A 10,690-nucleotide genomic window follows, 5' to 3' on the forward strand; every position below is an offset into this window, starting at 1 on the left:
TTCTATCAGGCTATTAAACAAGGGTCACACATTCACGCCTGTAAATGCATTGGTAAAGATGAATAAGCTGCGCATTAACTGGTAGAAATCACAGGTTGGAGGAGGCCTGGTGAAATCCTCCTCACCCTCAGGTTGCGTAGCAGAGGCGGAGATAAAAGCCGTCGTCGTCAATTAGCCGGGAGTCAGTGGGAGCGCTGCTCGCCAGAGGCGTTTAACTCCTTCTCCCTTTAAACGTCCTTTTAAGATACAAAGTCCCTGCGGAGTGCCAGGCTTTACACTTAAATAAATTATTTAGCAATTTAAACGGTGAGATCCAGCAGATAACTGCATCACACGTCATGATTTTCCACGCAGCAGTTAGAAAGTCTCGCGTTAGGCACATTACCATGCAGCTACTGCGGAATATGAGCAAATTCAATTTATTTTCCTTTTTTGAAAAGAAAAGCCGTTTATAGCTCCAAGCTAATTATTGCTTTGCAGAACTCTAGATCGCCCAATGGGCCCAACGTGTTAAGGCGTGAAAGTCAAACATTTTTAAAGAGCACAACTTGCACAAGTCTATATATTATTAATTTAAACTTGACATCCCGGGCTAAACATGATGTTTTTTGTAGTGAGGTGGAGTGTGTAACCACATCTTTTTTGGAAAGGCTCAACTGTGACCAAACATAATAAAAAAACACCAGACGTTATCTTATTTGGCATGCATTTTAACATAAACATATGGAATCAATTAACTCATGCTATTAGATGACAAAATGCACATGTTATTCGGCAGTAAAAACATAAATACATGTTAACAAAAATACACCGAAAATAAGCAAACTGGATACCTGGATGTGTTGCAGTCCCTCGCCTCCAAGCAGCCAGACTACAGCTACACTTTTCCTCTGCAGTTTGCTTGTTAAAAGAAATCCTGGATTATGATCCATTCGGCGGCTCCCTCTGATCGAAATCTGTCAAAAGAGATGACATCGAGTTTGTGAAGTTGACAAATATGTTTGTAGCAGTTTGTGTGAAGCTACAACTCTGAGTGGAAACCAGTGCTCCCAGCAGCCTTCACTGCACCTTTGACTCTGGCCTTCCACAAGAGCCACAGAGAGAGGCAGCAAAATGACGATTCATAAAAACCCACGGTCTGCCTGTGTTTATAAATCTAAATCAATATTCAAATCTGTCTGAAGTGAGCGGGTGTGTCCGTGCAGGCGGAGTGTGTGTGTGTGTGAGAGAGAGAGAGAGAGATTGTGTGTAGTGTGTGCGTAGGTGTTCCGCAAAGCCTCTTAAGATGATACATTTATCAAGCCGTGACAAAAACCTTCGGCATATTATTTTGAGATGGGCACGCAGGTTCAACATTCAAGTGACATGAGGAAGCCTATTTGTCCCTTGCAGCTTGTACACATTCTAGTAAATAGGAAATATGATAAATGATTGTAAATAAATAAAATAAAATATTATTAGTATTATTATTAGTATTAGTATTGTTAACAATGTAAGAATACACAAATAAAAAAATACATTTTCTTATTAATCACATTTAAAATAAAACAGACTTACCTTCACAGTTTTCTTCTTCCACATCTTTTAGCAGAACGCGTGTCAGGTAAAATAAGTGAAAGTCTCCATCAGTAGAACCGGACTTTATTTCCCCCCACATGTCCCCTCTTCTCCGGGTGTGTGCACACTGCAGCTCCGGTGCAGGAGCTCGGTACTCAGTGCCTCTCGGTGGGAACTCCCTGTAAATATTGTGGGTGAATTACGGTGCAGGCCCGTATCATGCTGATGGGAGCAGACTGGCTGCCTCTGCAGATGGGAGGACAGTTTTAAGAAAATAAGTCGCTCTAAATCCCCTTTTTTTGAGACGCGCTGGAATGTGAGAGGACGGTGCAGCCTTCACAGGAGAGCTGCTTCAGTCCAGGAGACTGCTTTCTGTCGCATATTTATTTGAACACTCTGTTATACATCAAAACTATTACATTTGTTTTGTTTGAAACCCGATGTTAAGATGCGTTTATATTATTTGATTGTATTAAACTTTTTTCATATTTAAAACATCTGAAAAAAAAGAAAGAAGATTTTTGGATGACTTTTGCAGTGATGCAGATACATATATTATAAACATATATGCATTCACACCACTAGTATACTAGTATGCCCACATAATGTTTTCAGGAAACTCTTTAATAGTGCATATATCACCCACTCAGTCTTTATATAAGTCCCTCCAGTTCAATGCTTCCACTGCTATTATTTTGAATGTAGGCCTACTAAAAAGGTGACTAAAGTGACTTTTTTTCTCGGTTTAAAGTCCACACATACGGCACCGGCATAAGGTTTATTTATTATTAATGTACTCTCTCTGCGGTGGGGTGGCGATGTTGTCAGTCGCCCTCTCGCTGCCATTGGCTGAGGACTGTGCGTCAAAAAAAAAAGTAGCTGGAGACATTTGTTCCCAGAGAGAAAAAAAAGGGGAAAAAATCCTCTTCCTCCCCACCGGTGTGAGAGACGGAGACAGACCTCAGCTCAGTCCTGCGGCTCTCATTGGCTGGCAGTTTGTACAAAATCCAACTCAAACCACTTCACTCACAACACACCAACACATCCTAAAGGCTACACGCAGCTGTCGCTCCGCTCAGACCTGATGCAGCCGCTCAACATTTAACTTTTATCCGCACTGTGTCCTGAACCAGACCACCGCTCCTGCTCCTGCTCGGTTTTGTGTGTTTTATGCGCCGGGACGTCATTTCTCTGCACTGAGTTTTATTATTTCTCCTGGAGGAAACCAAGTAGACAAAGAACTTCACAGTCGTCGATACCAGGGTAAGTTTTATAATGTATGTATATTGTACTGTTATTGTTAAATTATAGCTATTATTGTTTTGTTTTAAATTATCATTAGTTCGTTACCACATTCATTATTATACATATCACAAAAATGAATCTCGAATGGCATGAAGTAAAATGAATAAGAAGAAACCATATTTAAAAGGTTTATTAATATAATAAATATGCATTGTTTTCTTTAAAAGAGTGGTGATGAATTAAAATCCACGAAAACATTTAAAGAAAATGCCAGTGAGGCTGCAGCAGATGTGGGCTAAAGTCTCTTTAAGTCAGCCTTTTTATTTGAGCAGAGCACTGAGTAAGTCTGCTCAACAAAATCTTTATGAACATAAATCGATGATGAAAATGTAAACAAAGAACACAGAAAATCCGATAATTTTAGAAGCAAACTGATTAAGTTACATGATCTGCTAATGAAATCGATCAAGTGACCGATTAAATGCTACACTTTTCTAATATTCCTTTGCCGTTTTATTTAAATGGTGTGATACCTGGAGTTTATATTTTACAAATGTCACACTCACTGACTGGAGGCAGAGCTTACAGAGAACACCGAGTCCGCATTTAGTGGGCGAAGTTTCCACTAAATAATAAACCCTTCAAAATTTCAAACTGCACATTTGTCCTCAACAAACATTTTCACACGAAACACTTCAATGAATATTTGAGGAAGGGCTGAGGCAGAAAGCTGCACTAAAAATAAAAAATGTAGGCCTGCTGGCTGCTGCTATCGAACAAAAATGTTTCGGCCTTTCTCTGAGCTGGCTCTCCTCTGCCTCCAGAGACGAGTCATTGGAGAACAAAAACCAACATGTCACATCTCATATATTTCAACCGTGTTTACCGCAATCTGGTTATAGACTGTTTGTATGCACCTTAATTGCAAGTTGTGCTCGGTTACATTTATTTTAAATATACTTTAACATTTATAAAATTTAAAGAATCAGAGTAAACATATGTTTCATGTTAAGTGCTTATGAGTATTCACGTCATTCTAAAAAAAAAAGTATGATTATAATTAAACACCATTGTTGGTTTGCAGCATTATTTTAGCAGCACTTTGGGCTGTATTGATACCAAACTGCAGCTCCACTCATGCCTCTCGGATTATCTCGTTAATTCATCAACAGAAACATTTATCATAATTAATTGTTGGACAGAGTGATCATTATTGAGCGGGTGTGTCTGGTGGATGGGTGTGTTTTAAGTGTGACAGATTGGGATGGGGGGTTAAAACCGTTGGATGTTGTGAGAAAAAAAATCAACTAATCAAGACGCGCAGAGGGGATAACGGGTGAGGGTCAGTGAAGTGACAGCAATCACTCATTCACCAATCAACTTCATGTAATTCTATTTTTATTTTTTTTTAAAGGTTACGTGTATTATAGGAGAACGCCTTTTTAACTGGATTAAAAATGTTTCTTCATAATCTCGTGAAAAATAAATAAAAAAAGTCAATCTAAATTGCCCTAAAAATTCAAACTAAGCTTTTAAAAAAAACACATTTTAAATTCAGGATATTTTCACAGCAGAAAGTATACCTAAAGGGATGGTCATTTTAAATTGATGATCATTATTGATTGTTCGTTGTAAAATAAATTAGGTGTTTAGTTTTCTATAACTCCCATTGATTTTCAGTTGACATTTCTAAACAGAACTGTACACGAAAAAGAGTGTCAAACAGAGAACAGAATACCGCCAAATAAACCGAAAAACCTGAAAATAAAATAGAATATATTTAGTTAAATCGCCTGAACGAGTGACGATATCTCTTTTTATTGTACTTCATATAAAAAAGAGCCATTATCTTTTAAGTTATGTGCCATTAGAGTGCCGGCGAGTTCCTTTTGTGTGGGGGGTTGAGGACCAGAGGACAGTTGGGGATGTGGAGAGGGCTTATTTTTGTGTAACAACAGACCTAATATCTCTTCTCAACGTACATCCTAATCGGTGTCTTCTTCTCATGTCCTTTTTGGATCAGGTGCCCGGTGTAACACGGACCACACGGCCAACAGGAGGACACCAAGTACATATCGAGAGCTCCATCCATTTTCAAGATTTTCTCCAACTTCAGCCCTCAGACAAACATTAGCATGATGTCGTATCTAAAGCAACCACCTTACACAGTCAATGGCCTCAGTTTAACAACTTCCGGAATGGACCTCTTGCATCCATCAGTTGGCTATCCAGGTGGGTTTGCACTTTTTGAATAATAAATAAGGAGTATAGTAATCAAAGAACATAAATGGCTCGGAGCAACAAAAAAAGGTAGCCGACTGGAGTGGAAATGTTACACAGTGTAATTAGGAAACACTTCCAGGCTTTGAAATCTAAAAAATAGCTCTAAATTGTGGGGGATGCAGACCAGTTGCTTGGAATAATTTCTAAAGAAAACAAACATAGATTGTAAAAAATGTTACCAAACCCCTTGCGCAAACGTATTTAACTTAAAAGGAAAATAAATCCCCTCTCCTGTGACATGTTATTTTTAGATGTGCCTTCCGAAACAATTACTAGCCAAGTGCTTCGACTTTTGCCTAAACTGCATCAAATGTGCACATAATATTAAAGTACGTTTAATGTTAAAATGTTCTGTCTCACGGGATCGTGCGTATTTACGCAAACGACAACAATTTATGTTGTTACAGATTTGCCTTTGATACATTTTTGTAATATTGTCACCTGCCTTTCCGTTTGTGTCATGTTTCATATGATTAACATTTTTATTTTTATTGCAGCAACTCCACGGAAGCAGAGACGAGAGAGGACTACTTTTACGCGCGCACAACTCGATATTTTGGAGTCATTGTTCGGCAAAACTCGGTACCCGGACATATTCATGCGCGAAGAGGTGGCGCTGAAAATAAATCTACCCGAGTCCCGAGTACAGGTGATTACCCAGAACATTAGCCTACATCAACATATTGTATAAATGCACAGCAAGAAACACTTTAGCTAACGCGTGACTGACACAATGTCAGAAGCTTATATTGTGTTTTCCTTAAATCAAGTGGAAAACTTTTGCCATGGGGTGAGATCATTTCACTTAACCGCAGATTCCCTTCAGTCCACAGATACAATTAAATTAGATACATTCTAGAAAAATCTTGATTTTGACAGTAAATACATGAAATGGTATTTATTTTCCATGGATACAAAATATATAATATATGTGCTATCAACGTAGGGTTTGAGATATGTTTACATTATAATCAATATCTCAGCAATAACATGTCATTGTGTGACTCTTCCAGGTCTGGTTTAAGAACCGACGGGCAAAGTGTCGCCAGCAGCAGCAGCAGCAGCAGAACGGGGGGCAGAACAAGGTGCGACCAGCTAAAAAGAAAAGTTCCCCAACAAGAGAAGCGAGCCCGGAGAGCGGCGCCAGCGGGCAGTTCACGCCCCCCACCAGCACCACCACCGTCCCCGCCATACCCACCAGCACCGCCCCAGCGTCCATCTGGAGCCCGGCGTCCATCTCTCCGCTCGCAGACCCCCTGTCTACCTCCTCCTCCTGCATGCAGAGGTCTTACCCCATGACCTACACCCAGGCCTCGGGCTACAGCCAGAGCTACGCCGGCTCAACCTCCTACTTCAGCGGCATGGACTGTGGCTCTTACCTCACTCCCATGCACCACCAGTTGTCAGGCCCTGGTTCAACCCTCAGTCCGATGAGCACAAACGCGGTGACAAGCCATCTGAACCAGTCCCCGGCGTCCCTCTCCACCCAGGGCTACGGGACGTCCGGCATCGGCTTCAACTCCACAGCAGACTGCTTGGATTATAAGGACCAGGCGGCGTCGTGGAAGCTGAACTTCAATGCCGATTGCTTGGATTATAAGGATCAAGCTTCCTCGTGGAAATTCCAGGTCCTGTGAACAGAGCAATCAGCTGTCAAAAAAGTGCACAAACAGTGACGATCACATCAGACACGGCGCTGCCCTCCCTCTGTACAACACATCCGACATGTTAAAGTGTCAGCCGGGCTCGGCCAGGCAGGGCTCTCAGGGGCCTCGGGTTTTCGGCATGACGGTCTTTGGTCCTCCTAGAGGAGAGGTTTAATTTATTTTAGCACTGGCAAAGAGATTTTTCTCCTGATCATTCACTGGTTGTAGCCCCTCATCCATGTCTGTCAGTGTGTGCCTCTATGCGTAAAAACACCTGTTGAGGGCAACACAGAGTGGACTCTGAAATAAAAGTACACCACAGCCACGGAACTAATGTTTATCCTAGAACAAACCCCAGTTCATTCTCCTGGTGAAGTGACCTCCTTTACACAACTTTGCCGAGCTGCTGGCAGAGACACGGATGTGGACATGGGTGCACTACTTTATTTAAGAAAAAAAGTGTTTATAAGAATCATTATGTAGTTTCTAAGAGACAATCAGTGTGTGTCTTATATAAATGGTACATGTGTTTTTTTTTAATCTGTGCTAGCCTTCGAAACTGTGATCTGTTGTATTGTATGCAATTTGTGAGCCCCCCCTCGCACCAGACTCTCTGCTGTGATTTTAATAGATTTCTAACTTTTTGAACACCGAAGGATGCTAATGGTTACATCGCCGGCCTCACAAAGAGAGAAGAGACTCCCCAAGAACATGGTAGTAATAATCAAAGATTAGCCATACTGGAAATGACTCTCGGTTGCAGAGAGCTCCACACTTGCTCCCTTCCATTGATCTCAACACGGTGATTGTGGATCCTTTACTGGCTCCGATGGTTAGACCTCACCGCTGAAAAGACATGAATAAAGGTCCTGTGAGCTTACTCTCTCATCAAGAGACGATCTGTGTGTGCGTGCATATGTGTGGTGTCTGCGTGTATCCTGCAGAGAGGGGGAATATGTTATGAACAAATTGTTAGCCCACTTTAAGTTAGCAATTCAGTTTATTTGAGTGACAGAAATATTCTATAGCAAGCAACGATTACAATGGATAATGGGAAAACTACAATTACAAATGAACACTGAAAACAAAATAATAACGAGTAAAAAAACAATTTGATTCAGTCAGATCTTTCTAAATAAAAAAAGGAAATCCAATTATTGTAATGAAGAAAATAAATAATGGTAACCACACTTTCTTTCCTCATGCATCATTACCAAAATGATATAATGAGGGAGATACTTGGTTTAAAAGTAACAACATTCTTTGATTTTAAACATATATAATAAAAATGAAATATGGGTTATCAGTTCAGCCTCTGCTCAGGTGCAGCGTTTCCTTTGTTAGTTTCCGGTATTCAATTCAAATAGTCTCAACAAAGAGAGTGTGCGGTTTGAGAAAGCAGTGTTTAATCCCGGCCTCCAAGAGATGCTAATCCCAATATTTTACCGGCGGGGGTTTCTCTGGGGCGCAGGGCAGCAGTGGCCCCAATCAAAGCTCACCGCATGGGTTTACATGCCTGATCCCCAAATGTGACCTCTAATATGGAGCCTCATATTTCATCTGACAAGAAAACATGACAACACACGTTGCTATTTCATTATTCAATTATCAAGTAACCAATTTGCTATGAATACATGTTGCCTGCATCTGAAACTGCAGCAAAGCTTCAAATCATCAGGAATATAAGAGTAACAAAGTAAAAGAAAAAGTGCAAATCTCTGCAGTTATGTGTTGCTGATGGTTTTTTGGTTGTTGGCAGTGTAGGTAACATGTAAATATGAAACTGGGTCGTGAAGTAAAAATAATATAAAGTCATCCAAGGGAAAAACATGCAGTAACTCAGCCCTTAAACATATAACGTTTCTGATTAAAGAGACAGAGTGTGTGCTTTAACCTGAATTAAAGTTCAATTATTCAATGGACTATTAGGTTGTTTAATGACTCTTTACAGTAAGGCAAGGCAAGGCCATTTTATTTATATAGCACTTTTCAGCACGTGGCGATTCAAAGTGCTTTACAGCACTATAAACAATGTGCACCTGCATGGTGCAAACTGGGGATGAGATTATTATTTACATGTCTCGTCACAGTAAATACATTGAAGAGGTTACAGGTTCTTAAAACAAATGTGGAGTTGCTTTTTTTTTCTTCATTATTTTTAAAAGGGGGTTTTGTTTGTAATTAGTTTTTTGTTGTGCTCCATCTTGAAAGTAACGGTGCAGTCAGCTTGACGACAGGAGACAATAAAGTCAGAGCGGCTCTGGGATCTGTAATGAGTCGACATGGCTCGGCAGTGGGCTAATTGTTAGAAGTCCAACAATCAATTAGCATCCTTGACATTGCCAATAATCTCTCTTTCATTGGAGTCTCCGCTAAAGGAGCACACTAATTAAAAGCGTTGCTTGAAATAATGGAAGCGTTAAAGAGAAGGCGACTTTGATTCCACTCCTGCGTGGACAGAGAAAAAGGTGTGCGAGTGTTTTACGGGGTTTGATTGTACTTTTGAAAGACTTAATCACACAATGGCCCGTATCCATAACTTATTCAAGGGTGAAGCAGAAATAGCTGTTTATATGCTGGTGCCTATGTTTCTTTAATTTATAACACAGGCCGATTTTAGCGCTAGAATATTCAAGAATCAATTATAATATCGCCACAATACAACGGCAAGTTTAGCAACACGCATATGCATCGTTATGGAGATAAACAATGCAACAATTGAACTTGGAAACAATAGAGCAGGCTGAGGGAAGCCTGAATATTCATGAGACGCGTCTCCTCTCAGTGTCAACAACTCCTCCATCAGACTGCTCCAACTAAAGAAAGAAACAAAGTGCTTCAGGCTGCCGGGTCACATTTAAATGTCAGCTGTAGAAACACTGCTATTCCGAACGAAAGAGATGTATCAAGTGACTGAAAGGCAGAATAAAGAATAAAGTTTGAAGACTGCACCAAAAGAAGAAAAACTAAATATGACCCTCCCAATATTAGCTGCCCCCCACACACACACAAATGTCATATGAGTAAGTATCACTCACTAACTGAAACACTATTTAATGATAAGCAAGGCCCTTGGTAGATGTAACACAAAGTCACCCTCGCTGTCACTTAACATTTCCACGTTTCACAATGCACTCCCTTGGCCCTAATCAATGCTCACTGATACTTCCAATATCAAGCGAAACACAATGGCTTCAGCCCGCTTGTTATTGTAACCTTGGGGCCTCGTGTCTTCAAAGTGCACAAAAGTCATGAGGAGGATTAGACATCCGGCCTCCACAATGCTTCATACATACAATGAGTTTTAATCAAGACCAAAGCAGCGTTGAGGAGCATATGGGACCAACAGACACGGCATTAATCCCTCTTGGTTTTTGTCTAAGAGCGGGCTGCACAGCGCCCCTTGTCCCCGGCCTGAGTGCAGTCCGGTCGGCCACAAACACGAGTAACCCTCCGCCAACCATCCGCCTGATCACAGTTCGAGGCTGAGGCCGCAACGCCTGCAGGGGTAACGGGGGATTGTTCACCCAGTATTTGCTCTGATCCCCAGTTAAAAAATGAAATGAGACCAGGTTGAAAAATGTATTTTATTTACAAACTATAATAAATAAATCAGTGTATTATTGTTGTGATTGGGAGATTGCCTCAAGGTTTTTCCTGCAAAATTCTGCAGGTGTTTGAATAAGTAATCAATATACACTTCTGCTGTTTAACTCTCCGTGACTTTTATGAAAACATAAGTAGCCTATTGGAAAAGGGAAGAAAAAATGTAATTATACAGAAAGAAAAGTAAGAAAGAGATTAAAAACTGATGTGGCATAGTTTGTTAAAATTGTATAACTTAATTTAGGGCTCTAAATCCACTATCACATAAATTAAGCTTCAAATTACCACATTGCCTTTACATCTGATAGCCTGCATGGTGGGGTGCATGATAAATGAAGTATATGTGTAATTTT

At 40.5% G+C, this 10,690-nt stretch overlaps 1 protein-coding gene across 1 annotated transcript; it reads left to right on the top strand.

Moving 5' to 3' along the window:
- The first annotated feature begins 2,567 nt into the window (after positions 1-2,567).
- Positions 2,568-7,628, top strand: otx2b (orthodenticle homeobox 2b). The gene is made up of 4 exons (XM_034221884.1): positions 2,568-2,820; positions 4,826-5,034; positions 5,583-5,734; positions 6,099-7,628. The coding sequence occupies exons 2-4, from the start codon at positions 4,938-4,940 to the stop codon at positions 6,720-6,722; spliced, it is 873 nt and encodes a 290-aa protein (XP_034077775.1). The 5' UTR covers positions 2,568-2,820; positions 4,826-4,937; the 3' UTR covers positions 6,723-7,628.
- The last annotated feature ends 3,062 nt before the right edge of the window (positions 7,629-10,690 follow it).

The sequence above is a fragment of the Gymnodraco acuticeps genome, unplaced genomic scaffold (genome assembly GCF_902827175.1).
Source record: "Gymnodraco acuticeps unplaced genomic scaffold, fGymAcu1.1, whole genome shotgun sequence".
Classification (NCBI taxonomy): Eukaryota; Metazoa; Chordata; class Actinopteri; order Perciformes; family Bathydraconidae; genus Gymnodraco; species Gymnodraco acuticeps.

Coding starts and splice junctions, on each gene's coding strand:
- otx2b (XM_034221884.1), top strand. CDS start 4,938: ATGATGTCGTATCTAAAGCAACCACCTTACACAGTCAATGGCCTCAGT. Junction 5,035..5,582: donor TCCATCAGTTGGCTATCCAG/GTGGGTTTGCAC, acceptor TTTTTATTGCAG/CAACTCCACGGAAGCAGAGA. Junction 5,735..6,098: donor TACCCGAGTCCCGAGTACAG/GTGATTACCCAG, acceptor TGACTCTTCCAG/GTCTGGTTTAAGAACCGACG.